At 41.5% G+C, this 18,074-nt stretch overlaps 1 protein-coding gene across 7 annotated transcripts in view; it reads right to left on the bottom strand.

Moving 5' to 3' along the window:
- Positions 1 to 2,270: 2,270 nt before the first annotated feature.
- LOC135485678 (FMRFamide receptor-like) overlaps positions 2,271 to 18,074 on the bottom strand; it is a 38,577-nt gene continuing 22,773 nt past the window's right edge. For 3 of the 7 annotated variants that reach the window (XM_064768032.1, XM_064768029.1, XM_064768035.1), the window contains one exon: positions 2,272 to 5,042. In XM_064768032.1, the coding sequence (XP_064624102.1) occupies positions 3,539 to 5,014 (1,476 nt within the window). In that variant the 5' untranslated portion in view covers positions 5,015 to 5,042 and the 3' untranslated portion in view covers positions 2,272 to 3,538. Of the gene's footprint in view, positions 5,043 to 6,698; positions 6,949 to 6,971; positions 7,219 to 12,242; positions 12,305 to 18,074 lie in introns of those variants that run through there. The other 4 variants (XM_064768028.1, XM_064768030.1, XM_064768033.1 and 1 more) reach the window with 4 other exon arrangements.

Genomic DNA, 18,074 nt, shown 5'->3' with positions numbered 1-18,074 from the left:
ATAGTATTACCTGACAATGAGGATATCTCTAAGCTTACGAAATGGCCTAATCCTGTCGGGCTTAACTTTTCTCTTCTATCTGGCCTGGGTCACAGTCAATCTCAAGCATAATTCTTATCAGTTGTACGTCATATATAGTGTTCGGACTGCAAAAAAAGAGACAATATTGCTTCATTCTCGGATATCAAATGGGTCAGATACTTTCATGATCGACCACTAACTGCGACTCAAGGAGTCCATCACGAACGGACCATCTACGTCACTCGAGAACACGTATTTGAACTGGGATCAATGACAACCTTTCTGAAATCGCTTTCGAAAAGCCTGGCAAGATCAGCTGGGTTTCTCCTCGGGTGCGCCTCGGCCTTTGCGTGGGCATGCATGGGACTCTTGTTCAAGCTTCAGGACCGGACGAGCCCTTTTCAGACCATCATTCTGAGGGACACCCTTGCTGTGCTGCTGATGATCCCTTGGCTTTTGTGGAAACGAAAACCGGTGCTGATATTCCAAAACAAACTCATTTGGCCAGCCGCTTTTCTAGCGGCGACGGCAACGTATTTCCAGATTGTTTCCATTCAGAATATGGAGTTGGGTGACGCCAATGCCATAACGTTTTCTAAACCTGTTATTGTCGGCGTCTTTGCCTGTGTCTTTCTAAAGGAAAAGTGTGGGTTTGTGGATATTCTAATCACTATGGTCATGCTAATTGGAATTTTGTTCGTGGCACAGCCAGCATTTCTTCTGGAGCTCTTCCATATGAGGAACCATACCGCAGTCAATATGACTTGTCTTACGTTCGCAAGAAATAAAACTACCATACAACACCTTGTCTCGGGCATAGACTGCTTTGGCGCTTACACTGGGACAACAAATATCGGGGGCAGAAACGATGATTTAATGTTCACCTCATCATCACTTCATTTGTGTTCGCAGCAGATTCACATCCCTCGACTAATGGCGGCTCTTTTTGCTTGCATCTCCGCTGTTGCGATGAGTTCCGCCCTCATACTCGCAAGAAAACTACAAGATGTCTACTCAATAACTCTGGCCTGTCAATACAGTGTGGTCATGATATTATTTGGCATCATTCCAACATACATATTGAGCCTTTGGTCTTTTCCGAATGATCTAAAGACTTGGCTAGTTCAGTTTGGAACCACAATTTGTACCATCGCCGGGAGATCTTTGTTATTCCTCGCCCTTCAAAAGGATACAGCGACATTAGTGGCCATTGCTCACACTCTGGAAATTCCCATCTCTTATATTCTTCAAATTATTGTCTTCAGGGATATTCCCAATATTCTGAGCGTTATAGGTGCGTCGGTTGTTCTTGTATGTGCGTTGGTGTATGGAATCAAGAATCATTTATCGAAGGGGAGACACGTAAGCGATGAGGAAAGGGCAGACGCATGGGAGACACTCCGTGATCCGGTGTCAGAGAGAAGCCCCCTGATAGTCAACTTCGATGACGCTCAGGAACCACGAGCTCCTGGTAGCTTTCATATGTAGAACTTGCAGAGCATACATCTGGCTAATCTGCCTTATAGCGGGGACGCTTGGAAGACGTAACCACGACAAACAACCTAATTTGGCATTTTTAGCTTTCCCTTCCTCATACATGTACCTACTCAATACCTAAAATACCTTACCTCAGCATGCAGAGAACCAGACTCAACCTGCGTCTCGTTTAGTTGCGCTTGTTCGAGAGTCAAGTACCAGTAATCCGTCAAGCAAGGAACGAGAGCTCCCTCAGGCAAAAACTCCCCAATTCAACTGCATGTATGCCATGGGAATACCGCGGCGTAGCAAGGTCGGCGAGTTTCTAGGAAATAACTGGATATACATTAGTAGCTGTGCCGACTCGAGGCCAAATGTTTATTAGAAGTTGTTGATTTCTTGCTAAATCTTACCGGTTGCCTACTTGCACTATTGGTATTCAACTGATGTTACACAAATTGACCAAGAAAATTTGGAAGTCACCGTTGAAATCAACAAGGATAAGAACAGCAACCCGCCGTTCTGGGATCCTTGCCTGACTAGTATACCCATTGTGTGTGTCAGATTGTCCGTGCGTTGAAAACCCAGTTTTCAGGGATGGCTGTCGATGGCCGTCTCCTGCACCATATTGCAGTGATGAAAATCCTCATTGATTCGTCACAGCCATAACTGCGGCGCATACAGCAGATACATTCAACAACCTTTCTTCCACTACATGTATTTTCACGTTGCCTCATCGCTGAATGGTTTTACTTTGCCAGCCGGTCTCACTTTACAATCTTTGGCGACATGGCGGGAAATAGTAGTCATGAGTAGAGAAGGATTTAGGGCAAATAAGGAAATTACATGTACTGAGTGTGCCATTTTATTTCGTCTTTGAATATATGCTGATAGTTACATTGATCTTATATACACATTGTCTAACAGTCCTTCTTTACAGTTGAAAATTTGGGATGACTTTGATGTGTAGTTAGCCATTTGTCAAATGAAGATTCCTCGCTCGTGACAGTTTGCTTACAGTGTTACACTGCAAACAAATATACATGTAGGTCCGTGATAAACCGATGAATTCAATTTTTTTCCTGCAGAATTTCCATTTAGGGATAGCTCCCGCTATGCCATCATTAAGTCAGCCGGCGGATCCTCAATGACTCCGCCATATGCATCGTCGAATACCAGGGTTAGTCGTGTGCCTCTCCCCTCCCCTCGCACACGTTACACATTAAACATCGAACGGCGTGGATGTTTTGATTAGTAAGAGAACAGCCGGCAATCCCGCTGGCAGCGTGTGGGTTTGTTCAGAGCATAAATCTCGGTCATTAGTGCCGAGTACTGCACAGAGGTTCAGGATGTGCCAAATGACGTTCCGCCAAGATAAGTGGCGGTCGCACCGGAAGCTGAACGACCACGAGCACTAAACTTTCAGGGCCTTTCACGCGTCTGTTATGACCGAGCTCAGTAACATGTGAGGCGGTGAAGGAACATACGACTGACTCAGGTAATTAAGGATGACCACGTTGGTATGAAAACCGGTATGTATCAAATCGATACCAAAACGTGCACACAGGAACAGTTTTTTTCACGCCGAAACATCATCTCGCAAAAATTAGGTCCGCGATATCGTGTTGTCTCCCCCCCCCCACACACACGCACACACATTTCCTGACCAGAACAACCACGCGACATTATTGTTTTGTGCGAGAGAAATCACTTATTCAGACAAGATAAGTGCTTTCGACTCCCGGGGCAGTCCGTTTCGTTTTCCTGATCGTCTCTTCTCATGTAAAGGGCGACGGGACGAGGCCGGTCCACTGCGTCCGCGGTGTAACCTTTGGACTGAACTCTCTAGGAACTCTCTTATCATTGACTAGACCATATCCATAAATATATTATAACACCCATTTTAAAGTACAGGTCAATGATATTATTTCACAAAAAGATTCGTCAGCTATCTTACAACAAACTGCTAAAATGTTACGAATTGCAGAATTCTCTTTTTTTCGTACCAAAGTTCTGTACACAGCAAACAAAAAGACGGTTACTAACATCGACTTGAAAAGAAAAGATTCTTTTTTGCTCCCATCCCAGGAATGCCGCGAGGACTATGTCCATGCCGAGGTGACCCAGTCCTTGGTGTACGCGGACTCTCTGGTGGCCATTTCGGAGTCGACGACTTTGGAGTCTGCGGGCTCACAGAAGGAGAGCGAGTCCTCGTGCCATCAGCATGTATCAGTAAGGCAGCGAGGGCAGCATTGTTCCCGTTAAGGATGGTATCCCGAGTTGTCTGTCTGGAGAGATGCCGTCCGTTGTTATGAGATACGGATCGCTGCTGGCCAGACATTAAAGAGTCATTAAGAGACTCCTTATTTCTATGAAACAGACTCAAGAAATGTCTCCTGAAGCGCTTACCCACGAGGACGTAGATATAGAAGTTGATGAACGAGTTGATAGCTGAGAGGACATAGCCAATGCGAGCTCCCCAGTGGAGAGCTTCGTAATCCATGAGTTTCCCGTCAGCCCATTGGTTAACTGTGATTAAAACATTTGCGATGATGGAGGGGGACTCAAGAACGATGAACATTGTCACTACTCCAATGATTCGTTCAGTCACGCTATCCCGGCCCTTTTTGCCAGTGCTGTTCATCGTCTGACGATTTTTTGTAGCCTTTCTTATCGCGTTCACAAGAAATATGTTCAGTATTAACAAAACATGGAGAGGCACAACAAACATAACGAGAATATAGGCACCTTGGATGTAGATATGCTGAAAATATGGGTTACTGTATGTATCCGAGAGAATGACGGTTGGTTTCATGGTACTGCTGCAAGGATCGTATTTAAACACTATCTTCAGATACCAAAGCTTCGGTAAGTTGTACAACACAGAGAAAATTATCACAGAAACCACGCCAAACCAGGCTTTCTTCCTTGTGCAGAGCCGTTGAGCCTTTAGCGGGTGACAGAGGGCAATGTATCTGTCAACTGTCATCAGCACTATGATGTACACAGAGAATGTCTTACTAAACCACATGAAAAACCAAAGGTATCCCTTCATGTGTTGAAAGGCTTGATAGTAATCCAACAAGTGTCCAGTATATTCGTAAGTGGCCGGTAACGTATTGTAAAGTATCAGCGAAAAGAGCACCATATTATCAGCTACAGCCAAAACCCTCATCACAAAATTCGGAGTAGATTTTTTGTTGAATTTTCTCATGATAATGTAGCATAAGGAGTTGTTTATCAAGCCAAGGATGACAATGATGCACGTAACCGGTACGAATAAAATGAAGAGAATACTGCCGAGGTCCTGATTGGCTAAGCGAAGTTCGTACAAACATGGCGGTACTGTCGTCTGTGGCGTGACATTGACGAAATCCTGACTCGTCTGGTTGTTTGGCCATACGGTTGGCATGGGTGGGGCCTTCGATTCGTAGATCTTTGAGGATAGTTTACTTGTAGGTCTGGGCTCGGACATTATGGCCCCATAGTGATGCCATGATCCAATATAAGCAGGCATGATGGACGAGTCTGGATAATGAAGCCCGCTGCAAAGATAAACAATACTTTTGACATTAGAAAAAAATGAACAGTAGGTCCTATGGTGATCGCATGAAAAAGTTCTTAGCGTGGTTAAAATGATGGAAATTCTTAGTGAAGAAAAGTTGAATATTGTAAATTTGAATAAAATCGAGTGACAATTTCTTGGTGATTTCTTGGCGTATTACTGCTACTAATGAATGACATAATTTCTTCCTTTTTGAACACGAAATATTGTTATGTTCCGGCACGACCTTCAATGGTCAAAACCATTAAGGTGGTAAGGGACAAATTTGATACGGAATAGATAGGGAGTGACGACTCAGTGACAGCCACTAATTAGTTCTCGTCACTTAAATGAGATTCGATCGTCAGCCCGGGGGAATTTTCGTCCTTGGTGGATAGATTTGCTGGTGTCTATTTGCCAAGAACGACCTGTTTCCCTGACTAGATGTTCCATCATAAGCCTACCATGATTACTGATTAAAATCATTGCTTACAAAAATCGAGTAGTCAATACATGACATTTTAGCCGAAAACAGATAAAAGAATCGGCTACGAAAGTTTTAAGGAAAATATTTTCAATAGTGTTATGAACCAAAAATTTAATATATTCATAGACCTGTCTGATTAACACAAAATTAATTATCATCGTTAGTAACGTCTTGGCTGCAGCTCATTAGTTGATGTTATACATGGACGTTAATTTGTTGTATAAATGGGTATGACTGTCTCTTCGTCTTCTACTACCGTTTCATGGTTGTGTGCCAAAATGGGCCGCATCAATATTGCATCGAAAACGTGTCATCAGACCATTCCGAAATGGTGTCATCAGACCATTCCGCTAAGCATTCATTCCAACAATATCTTGTTGGTCACGCTGATAGTGATTTACCTGTAGTGGAATGTCTAGTAAAACAGTAAAGTAGCTATATCGTGGAGCAATCTTAGCTGAGCTTTTAGAGGAAAACATATTACATCGGCTTACTCTGTCTCGGCCCAACATGGCTCATCATTGTGGTTCAAGTGGTTGAAGGTATAGTGGATATTTTACATGTATACTGAAGTCTCAATAGCTGGAAGCAGGTTCGCTGTTTTACCCATGTTTATGAGAGAACTTGACATGAGTTTATCAACAGCTATTCGCTAGGAACTACATCCTAATTCCAGTATGACCTGCCTAACAGTGTTAGAGTTGCCATAAACACGTTTAGAAACTGAAGTAGGGCGATTACCGTTATAATTTGGGTCGTATTATACTAATCGTTTTAAACGTTAGCTGAAATCGCACAGGTGGTTTTCCTTAGCGGGAAATGGCTGTCTACAGTTAATCCGATTCCACGCAGAAAAACGTTCGTACGCCAGCCGAGAAGTCGAAATGGTGTTTCAGTCCCATCTAGTAATAGGGAGTTTTCGCATATCCACCGAAACGCCAACGCGAACGCCTATAACATTGTTATGGGATAGGCGTCCGCGATCACGTGGACGTTTCGGGGGATTTTTGCGAAAACTCCCTATACGCCAAATAGATAACGCCTATCCATTGTTCGACATTGTGATCAGGAGATGAAACAATGGGATAGGCGTTCGCGTTTGGCGTTTCGAGGGATTTGGGGAACTCACTAATTACCGGAGAACTTCCCGAACCGGGCCGAACAACTCACTTTGTTTGGTTGATTTCTTATCACTATTCCAGTGACGGATGGTTGCGTAGCCAACTCGTCGAGTATTTCAAGCACCAGAACATATCCATCCTGGCATAACCAGTGGTTAGTAATATACTCCGCATGTCGATATGACAAAGGAGTAAGAAAGCCTTGATCTCAGAATGGGATATATCTCCTCCATTTTGGTATGCATTTTGATGGATAGTCCCTGATTTAGCAAAAAAGACATACTTAAGTTCAAATTGTGAGAAATGGTCAGCCACGACCTACCGTGCACTCACTAATCAGTATACCATGTATTCGAAAATCTGTCATAAATTCAGTTCTTGCTAGGTCCGCAAGAGACTTCTAGTGTGTATAAAGCAAACAGGCAAAGACATGAAATATGAAATGTCCTTGATCAAATAAAATCCTCTCCGAGATGATCAATTTTCAAAAAATGCCACTCACGATACAGTGATTTAACAGCAAGGTGAACACAATAGCCATTATATTTCCGAAAGCTCCATCACCTCTGAAGCGGGCAGCAAACTGGCAATATAATCTTACCAGGAAGTCATTTCACTATGGCATATACCAATTAGCCAATTCAGTTGACATGACAAACGTCCAGCAATTATCAGCAATAATGCACCATACCTAGAATGTAGCACTGACACAATACGTCGAGTTTTTCATTTTGATAACTATCTCGCCGCCGAAACCAATACCCAACAACCAGAATGAAGGTAATTAGTTCCGTATACATTCCTTTTTATCTGGCGTGAGTTATCATGTATACAATTCACCAAATTTTATATTATTATCTGAATGAATGACCCGACCCCGCATATGCGATTTGCCAGTGCATTCTCCGCAGGAAATAGTGGTATATCTATGATTGGTATTTGTGGCTCAACACGTACATATCCCACGATCCAAATCAGACTGCCCCACCTGGTAGCTAAACGTGAAACTAGTATCATTGCGCGCACAGTGGGATAATGAAGAACTACCGTGTGTGGTATTGACTGATATTCTTCAACCGTAGTTTCTTTTTCAACCTGGGTTTCGGTGTGACGGCTCCGAACAACCTTAAAAGGCCGTCTTATAATAGAGGCGACCGCGTAGAAGGGAGATTCACTTGAACATGCCCACATTGTATAACAGTGGACTGATAATGCATGCTATCAGTAATGAAAAATGCCTTTTTGGTGAATAAGGGACAACAATTTTGGCCGTTCAAAAAGTATCTAGACGGAACAAGTATGTATGTCTTCAAACATAACCAAATCATTTTGAAATAGTGTACCTAATTTGGCCTTCGAATACGGTATTCCCATAAAGGACAGATTTGCGTGAATGACGTATTCGAAGATGATATATCCGTACAGGGCAGGTGTATTCTAGTTCGATGTGACATTGTCTTCAAGTAATCAAACCGTTTTGAATGACATCTTCAAAAAGGGTATTCCGAACAGGACAGCGCATGTGTTTGTTCTAGGTGGGTGTGACATTGTCTTCAAGTATATCAACCACTTTCTATAAAGTATTCAAAGACGGCTTAACAACACAAATCATGATTGGTTATTCTGGTTGGATGTGACAAGTTTTGAACCAAACTGTACGTACGGGACAGGTGTCTTTTGGTTGGAGGTGATATTGTCTCAAGTAAATCAAACCGTTTTGAATGACATCTTCAAAAGAGGTATTCTCAACAGGGCAAGTGTTTATTGTTCTAGGTGGATGTGACCTTGTCTTCAAGTATATCTAACAACAATCTATAAAGTATTCAAAGATGGTATTACAATTACGCCAACCAGGATAGTTGGTATTCTGGTTGGATGTGACAAGTCTTGAGCAAACTGTATGACTTTGAAGAAGGTATTTCCGTACGGGGCAGGTGTTTTCTGGTTTGATGTGACTAATCTTGAAGTGACTTAAACAGCTCTGAATAACATCAAGTGGTCATTTCGCACAGGGCAGGTGTCTATTTTGGGTGAATGTGACAAGTCTTGAAGTAAACCAAACCCTTCTGAATGACGTCTTCAAAATAGGGTACCTGAAGGCGCCTGGCGTACGCATTGCAGGGCGGGGAGGTAGGTTGGGGTTGGTAGGTTATGGCCGATAAATGAATTTGGGGTCTCAGTGGCGGCCATCTTGGATTTCCCATGATGCAGTTCCCCAACAACGTGAGAGACATCTCATCCTGAGGAAATCAGGGGTTAATGTAGGACCGGAGAAGCGAACATTAACCCCTGATTTCCTCAGGATGGAGACATCTCAACCACTTAGGTTTTTACATAATGAACTTCCAGCGGTATTGCCCCCGTAACCTCCGCCCATACATTAAGGGTCAAGATGCGTTTATATATGGAGTATAGACCACAGGATGCGTCAGAGATAGTCCTAATGGATTCCTTGACCCCAAGAACCTATATCTAGATTTCAAAATACTCATATTTTCCTAAACTTTTGATATGGTCTTCACAAGACTCAATGCTACACAAAAACAACATAAAACGTTTTCTTTCAATCTTTTGGATTAAGTGCTATATTGACTCTTCTACGCGCAGTCACATCGAGGCTTATCGACATTTCTCCCTTCCTGTTTTGGACATGTCGCCGGAGGTGGTGGAAGAACATTATAAACTTGTTTACCGATAGTTTGCAAGAAGACGATGTTAGGCAAATTAACTCAGATGTCTCCTTTCTTGATATCACAATGGACGCTGAATTTTCGTTAATTCAGAACAAGACATTTAAAACGTTATAAATACTGCAACTGGCGGTGTAGTTGGATTGTGTGCTGATCTAAAAGCCTCTGCCTTTAGTCAAAAGGCTCTTTAAAAGGTTTTTGTCTTATTATAGACATATTACAGCTTATTATTTAGGTTGTTGGTCCCGTGAATAATACACCTACGTTTGATAACCTTCCAGCTTCCGTAAATATAATGGTTTTGCCCTGTGGTGTTATCGCTTCCCGCTCATTAAAAAACCCATAAAGTTCATGACACCATTCGACATTTTCGCATTATAATGATATCATAATTAATGATGAACGAAGATGCGCTTTGTCTTCATTGGCTAATAAAGGTCTACGCCGTTCGTTAGAAGTTTGAAATTTGTAAATGAACTGGGGGTATGGGGCTAGGAGTGGGGGTGGGGGGGGGGGGGGGGGCTCTTCTTTAGGTGTGCGTCATTGGCCCTTGGTCTAATTGCATCATGTTAACAGTGTCGTATAGGTGAAGAGGCAGCCGGACGACGGACGATTGACAAAGAAATGCCTCCCATGATCGATAGTCAGCGAGCCTGGTTAAAACCAATGGTCTGGTCACCTTTCTGGTGTCTAAATACAGTTGACTAGTAATTCCTCCTCAGCAAATGTCTGACAAATTTTTATATTCGTTAGCTGGGAGACAATAAGGTTATCAGGCAGATCACCCTGGTAGTCGTGTGGGATCGATAAAAACCTGTTTCTTCCTCAAGTGCAACAGTCAGGAACGCTAACGCCTACTGAAAACATACAGGTATCACGTCGTCAATAGATAGACTATAACGTGACAGTAAAAGAAATATACCGATTTTTTAATGGTCATCAAATCACTTGGCGAAAACATCTGATACGGTTTGCACACACGGATATATGCTGCAGAAATGTGACTTTCTCAATATTTGCGACACTAATGACAAGGCCAATGCGATTAAGCTGTACTCTACGAGCCAATTTGTTGTTTGTAATGACCTGACACACGATTCGAGTAAATATGCGGTAGTGTGATTATTAGATCTAGAAATACCATTCCTCGGTAAACATATTTAAAACCTGTTTATGTGACCACCTTATACACGAAAAAAGAGAAAGCGAAGTTGATATTGATAATTTACTGGTCGTGCTAACCAGATTATGTGCGTAACATTTGGTTTCAGCTGTACTTTAACTTCCATGCCATGCAAGTCGCATCAGTAAAATTTGGAGTGACTAACGATGTCGCTCGAAGTAGTCTAAAATATCTGAGGATGAAACAGTGAAAAAATATTTACGATGAAAAGTGAAAAAATAACTACGTCTTGCAGTTGCTGCTATTTACCAATTTCTAGAAGCAAAATTGACCATAACTAACCCTAAATTTCATGTAGGCCTCGTGGTTGGCCCACTTCGGATGATCACACCGTGGACGCATAATCTGACCCTTTTATTGGAGATTAAAACACGACCCGAATACATCCTCAATTAAAGGGACAACTTGGGGGTGGAATTTTCATGGCCAGGAGGATGATACCCCTACTTGCCACCATGCGTCGCCACTTGTTGTACCACACTAATGCTGATCTTTAACAACGATTTTCGCCAGTGTTGCGAGGGAGTGTTGTAATGGCTTGTGAATTTCAGGCAGGCTTTGGTTACACCCCGTTCTAGTGCATTGTTTATTGCAGTTCAAAGATCTGTCAGAAATCTTGTTTGGAGCAGTTGCGGTCCTGCCAGAAGCCAGTTTTGTATGAAAAAAACCCAACGTCTCCCATGCTCAAGTCGACCCTTTAAGCTTTCAGAAATCACTGCTGGCGAAATGAAGAATCAGAATCAGGGCAACTTGAATCCAGAACCCATTTGTATTGATGAGAATATCAAATATGGATAGCCTAATTGAGGTTCTCGACTCAACAGATTTGTCACAATCGTTTCTTTTATACACATATCATGCGATAAACAGTTGTACCCGACAGCCCCAGAACCGCTTGTCGATATAATGACAGAAGATTTACTTGAAAAATTCTGCTTTGATGAAAGTTCGGTTAATGTTTTCATGGGTCGGCAGTCATAATCTTTCATCGAGCGGAAGATAAAATTATCGGTTGCGAAAATGTAACGATCCATGAAGAAGGATGGTGGTTTTTTTCATCCCGGGGTTTTATCAGAAGGCTGGAAGCTAGTGGGTCGAAACGGTGGAAACAGAGGAAAGGAAGAAATAGTTGTCATGGCGCTGAGGGGGTTTTCATGTGACCGAGAGAGGCTTCAAAAAAACCTCAGGGGATCCCAGATACGATAGTATTCTGATCTGCTCAAGGTCTCGGGCAAGATAAGAAAGAAGATCACTATTCAATTCCTAATGACAATGTGACACAAAGTGATAAGAATACAAAGCGCTAATGAAGGCCACAGTCACTGGTATTAAAACTAGTTCTTCCATACTTGGTAAAATTCTTAATTAGAATTGGTTTTGTGAGCTTACTATTGACAAATCATATTAAGATACCCTTTGCAACTATTATAGGAAGAATCATATTAAAGGAGACTTCGCACACCAACGATTTAGCCTAGTTTTTACATTTTCTCGAGCGGTGAAAATGAGCCGTCTCATTTCCTATTCATAAGTCTGGCGCAGATCAGTAGCTATAGGTTAGGCCTGCTGAACATGTGGACAATAGGGTTCCATTCAGTAACTTGCGTATGACTTGATGATGCCTTCATATCTTCTGAGGTGAGGGAAGGGTATTGTACTTGTCGTAGGAAATACGCTTCTCTTAGGCATCCGATATGCTGAGAATAATGTCAAATGTTACCGCTTCTTCATCGAATCGACAAATTCTAGTTCTTGCGATGTTCGTGATATCCGTATCCGTGCCTGAAATAATTAAGTCATTGGCTATTATCTGTTCAAAGATAATCAACGATGGTCAAGACTAAAGGCGAAATCCTTGATAAAATGTGATAATGATAAGTGCGACTTGCATACAAAGCATTCAACATGGCGGTATGGGGAAATTGGACACTCTACATGAGTGTCAAGATTGCGAAACGACATCCCCATGTCCTGAAAACACCAGAGAGCGAACACTTACTAATATCGCGATAAGATAAATCTAACTTCCTTTCCTGTTTGGTTCCTGTTGTAGAAATAAAGAACAGTAAGTACTCCTTTAATGACTGAGCTATCTAATACGTACACGATAACTTCTTGTAGTATGTACATTATACTAAGTATACATGAAGACTATGAATTGGAAACCTCAGAAAGATAAAACAAATCTTTAAAATAGGCCAGCCTGAGTTTTCTCGAACTTAGATGATTATTTTTGATTAATTCATTGCTAAAATCGATACGAACAAAATGATACCTCATTTAGCTCTGAACTTAAAGATAGGGGAAAAATGGGACATGTTGTTCTTAGTCATCATGCAGGATTACGAGGTACTAGAGTAGATAGATTTAAAGGCATGCACGACCTCGCTAGAATGCATGTATTACAAAAGTAGTCACACTATCTGAGGCATGTATTTTTTCAGTACAGACTCAAGCAACAACCAACAAATAAGAGCGACAGCCATTGGATTGATATGATTTGTAAACGCCCCCTTTTGTCAGAACGAGGTGCCTTATTTGCTTCCACATTCTTAGTCTTTATCAGTTCTTGATCACACCTGGGCAATGTAGTGCTTACATTCCTCCAGTGTTCAGTGTTCGCAAACGAGCGATATTTGTCGTTATCGTTGCAGCCGGTGACCGACGACCCAATATAAAACTCTCAGCGAATGCTAGTTTAGCCCACAGGCGAAAGATCTATTTGTCCCACACATCACAGCTGCTATATAATCGCAAGTTACAACATCAAAACTTTCCTTGGCGCTTTAAGGCGTTTTTCCCACACATCTTGTTCTTAAAAGTACAAATTATGTAAATGTATTTTATTGCCGACTTTTAAAAAATTTCCCCTATTCCTAGATCAACTAAGCATTGAAGGTGATTTGCGAGTGTAGAGTGTCAATGAAATATAGAACGCGATAAACGGCAGATCTTCGTTGCTCGTACTCATCACTAGCACATATATAGGGGTTGCCAAACATGCCCATTGGGGATATTGGACAACCCGCATCAAGATAGTACCTTCACTCTGTATTCGTCGAATCAACATACAGTATAGGCAACTTTTACAATCCGTGCGAATAACGAAGTACGAAGGCCTGTGGTGTCCTCAGTCAAGTTCTGCGGGAATCCATTTACGAATGTAAGCGACACCGGTATATCGGATTCATACTTACATGTACATGGAGTTGAAAGAGGAATCGGGAAATTTTCGAGAGAAAAAAATCCTCGATACTGTACATTTCAGTCTTCGTACTTTTTCGTTCGTAGCGCCCCGTAAGTGTTGCAAAACTTGCCTACTGACTGCAGCAAATTGCGAGTAGTCACAAAACCTTTATCCTACCCACAATACACTTTTATTACATATTCCATGACAACAAAAGTCAAAGAGCAGATAATGGTAATGCCAAAGGCAACTCCCATTATAAAACCTGTAACAAGTCGACTTTTAGAGAAGTTGGGAAAACTCATATTTGTCATGAATACGGCACCTTCTTTCATCCTGATATCTGACGGGATGATGTCATTGATCTTCAGCTAACATCATTACACTTTGAAATACGCGACAGCGCTGATATCTTGAGAATATATACTCTAGTTTCATTGATTTAAGACCGGTGTGGAATATTTTCCGATCTCTTCAAAATCGAAACAAAGGCCAAGCCGGAACATAACGTAATAATATGATAATAAATAATAATAGTAATAATAATATAATGACTATCGGGCAACTTGGTGTCGCCAACTCATTATCGACCGTATGGTTACATTAAACTGAAATTCAAGAATCGGTCTTAGTTCGGTGAAACTAGAGTATCATGATTATAGGCCAGGTTTGATTTCATTGCAAGAGGATCGAGCTGCCACCCCTGGGCCCGGTGGATAGTTGCATTCACTATGTAGATGTTTATCTTTGTCTATATGCCTCGTAATAGACATGTTTTAGTTTCAGTTAGAACGGATAAAACAAGTGGGAGAGATATGAAAATGAAACAAGTATTAGTGCAATGACGGTACATGTAACCGAGATATTCGACACTTGATGTGAGAAATTTTGGCGAGGCAATTTTATAGGAAGGTAGCTTTCGGAATGCCGATATGCAGGGAACAAAGTATTTGGCATCAATGAGAAGTGCAGTTAGGACCTTTCTGTAAAGAATACTCTTTGGACTGACAAATACTGTTCTTAATTGAGAGGCGATATTGAGAGTATAATACCAGCATTGAAAACCAGAAAATCTCATTTGCATGGCGGCGAATGGTGGCGATCTGGGGTGGTAATCCTCGTCAACACAAAATCTCACGCCGTCCTTGTCCCTTTGTAGAGTAAATCTACTTCTCGTCTTCCACTGGCTGAACTCTCCAAAATGTCTGTCGAATCAAAGCTACGATAGTTTAGAAATACTTCAGCAGAAAACGATTATGGAGCATTTAATATCAGATGTCGTTAAGGGCAGAGACATGTATTCATCCACGACCGGAAGTGTGGCATAGAGCTTATTCAAAAATGCCAAGTTGTGGTAAGTGCACGGCTGGGACGGATCAAAGTGGAATTAATTCCCAATCTGTGATCGATTCTAAATCTACAGATTCAGGCCATCCCAAAAACATGCTTTTTGATAATATATTTTGGAAAATGCGGTTTCGCTGGTCAGTGTCGATTTCTCAGGCAATTGTTATCAGAATGTTTTAGAATTTTATTATGATATTTGGAAAGGGTTCTTCTTAACACATATACAATTTGGTGGAGATTTATTGATCCTAGGGGTATCTTTTTACCAAACCCTATGTACAGCAATGTACACGTAATGTACACAACGTCTAATACAGAGCTCTGGCCTGACATTTGTTTTATCGTCACAAGCTTTAATCGTGAATACGGTTCAGCCATAGATCTGGCCAACAAAATCGGCAAGCGCTGACTTGATGCACGACCTACTGTTTCTTACAAAGGTGTGTGTCGATGATTGCCTGAATAAAAGGTTATCAATAAGGATGTTTTGTCTGGTTCTATCCAGTTCTTGGAGCAGAAGAAATATCGATATGCGTCTTATGTCTTCTCTGAAATGAGGGATTATACTTGCGGTTCAATGTCCTCAAGTAACATGATTGTAGAATATTGTTGGCACAGTTCCAGTCATAAAGTGCGGTCTTCTGAGATCACGTCTTTTTATCAATAATTTATGTACTCTTTAAAGATAGTACCAGTCGGACCCCAGAGAACGGTCGTCTAGGGCGTGTGGGTGACAAAATTACGACTTTTTAAAGGCCTACGCCATTCGTTGAAATTGGAAATTTGTAATTGAATTAGAAACTTGCGTGAATATGTATTAATTATAAATTTCAGCATTGCCATTGTTTAGATAGATATACATACAATGTACATTAATACTATAGATACCACATTTCACCAAATTCATATTCATTATAACTGCACTACTGAATTGTGTACAGTTGCATTTCTAATTTTCCTGGACCATGTGTAGTTATCACGAACGGTGTACCCTTTGAACTATTAAAGAACCTTAGCCACATACTGTTGCTTGATAGTTGTTCTACTAAATGCGACCAAGTTTTCGAGTATACCTCACGTCGACAGCTGCATAAATTGTTCACGAATTTGATCTATTTGACAGTCAATTTGATGATTTGTTCCTTGCGTCCCAGAATAAATCTAACCAATAGCCAATTGATGACATCGCCTGCCGATATTCTCGGTGGAAAATTTATTGCTGTAGTTTTTCCCGAACTGTTCCGGATTAGTATAACGAAGAGTTTCGTACGTTTAGATTCGAGCGTCTGTGAGACTACATTGAAAGTACACAAAATGTTTCCCGGTGTAAGGTTTTCGAGTGTTTCCAATTCTGTATGATTCTGGAAACATATTGTTTGGGAACGCTGAAAACAGACTGACTGGACTCGTTTTTCTCTGTTTTGCCCCATAAGAAAAGTCCTGGTCTTACTAGCTCTGCGGAAACGATTGGATATGGGAAACAACCCACAACGATACACCGGCCCCGCCCCCGCAGGGGCTAGTGGGCTTCGGTAGTAAACCGTGCCTTTTATCGGAGGCTTGCTGTGTATAAGACACGCCAGGGGAATGCAAACTCTTTGTAGGGAAATGGGTAGGATGGCACTTACCTAGGCGAAATAGCTATTGTCGGATCCTATTTCTATGATCCTATCTCATTTCTAACGCGTGATATCTAAGAAAAATAAGTTTTATTCAGATAAATGCCAATAGAGCGTGAAGACGTGACATGAAAAGACCATCGTGCGCAGAGTAAGACAACACGTTGTTCTTCTATAGACTGCAAGCATGTTGGAGTTTGCCAATAAAAAAACACGAGTGACATAAAAAGGTTATGGGAGCAGGTAATATCTGAAGACTTCAAGCATTGTGGTGTTTGCCAATAGAACGTGAGTCACGGAGAGGCTACTATCGAGAGCCGTATTAGACTGCAAGCTTGGTGGCGTTTGCCAATTAAAGTACATGGGTGACATTAAACGGCTGCCGAGAGACGTAAAACAACCCGTTGTTCTTCTATTAGACTGCAAGCTTGGTGGCGTTTGCCAATTAAAGTACATGGGCGACATTAAACGGCTACCAAGAGACGTAAAACAACACGTTGTTCTTCTATTAGACTGCAAGCTTGGTGGCGTTTGCCAATTAAAGAACATGGGCGACATTAAACGGCTACCGAGAGACGTAAAACAACACGTTGTTCTTCTATTAGACTGCAAGCTTGGTGGCGTTTGCCAATTAAAGAACATGGGCGACGTTAAACGGCTACCAAGAGACGTAAAACAACACGTTGTTCTTCTATTAGACTGCAAGCTCGGTGGCGTTTGCCAATAACTTAATGATAGAACGTGAGTGACATAAAAGGCTATCGAGAGCTGTAAAGCAATACATAGTTTATCTGAGGACTGTACGCTTGGTGGTGTTTGTCAATAAAAAACGTGTTTATCATTAGCCGTAAAATATTATGTTGTTCTTTTGGTGATTGCAAGCGTGGGGTGTTTAATAGCCAGAAATGTGAACGTGGCTCTCATGAAATGATAAATGCCATCGTGCGCTGTAAAACAACAACAATGACTGATCGCAGTCATAAGATTTACTCGGTGTGATTGATTAATACACGAGGTAATGGCATTAAATTTAGATTGTTTGTTCACTTGGTCATTAGATGACGATACAGACTGATTAGCGACATGTTCTCAGAAACACAAATCTCCAATGCATGAGACATGAGATATAAAAATCAGTTTAATCGGTCGTTCTGAAGCTTGTTTTGACACGAAAGCTAAATTAAGGTTCATGTGCAGAGGTATTATAGAGAATGTACACAAAAAATGAGGTTTATCATCACTGAAAATAGACAAGTGCAATTTAAGATAGTCGCACCCAGCGTGCTCATAAAACAGCCCCTTAAAGGTGGACGCCGTTCGAATTATTTAGGGGTTGTAATAAAATAATTCAGGCAGAAGCAATCTGATTAGTTCAACGGTTAACGAATGACAGCTAATT

This window comes from Lineus longissimus, chromosome 3 (genome assembly GCF_910592395.1).
Source record: "Lineus longissimus chromosome 3, tnLinLong1.2, whole genome shotgun sequence".
NCBI classification, from domain to species: domain Eukaryota; kingdom Metazoa; phylum Nemertea; class Pilidiophora; order Heteronemertea; family Lineidae; genus Lineus; species Lineus longissimus.
This window is presented reverse-complemented; position numbering and strand designations above follow the sequence as displayed.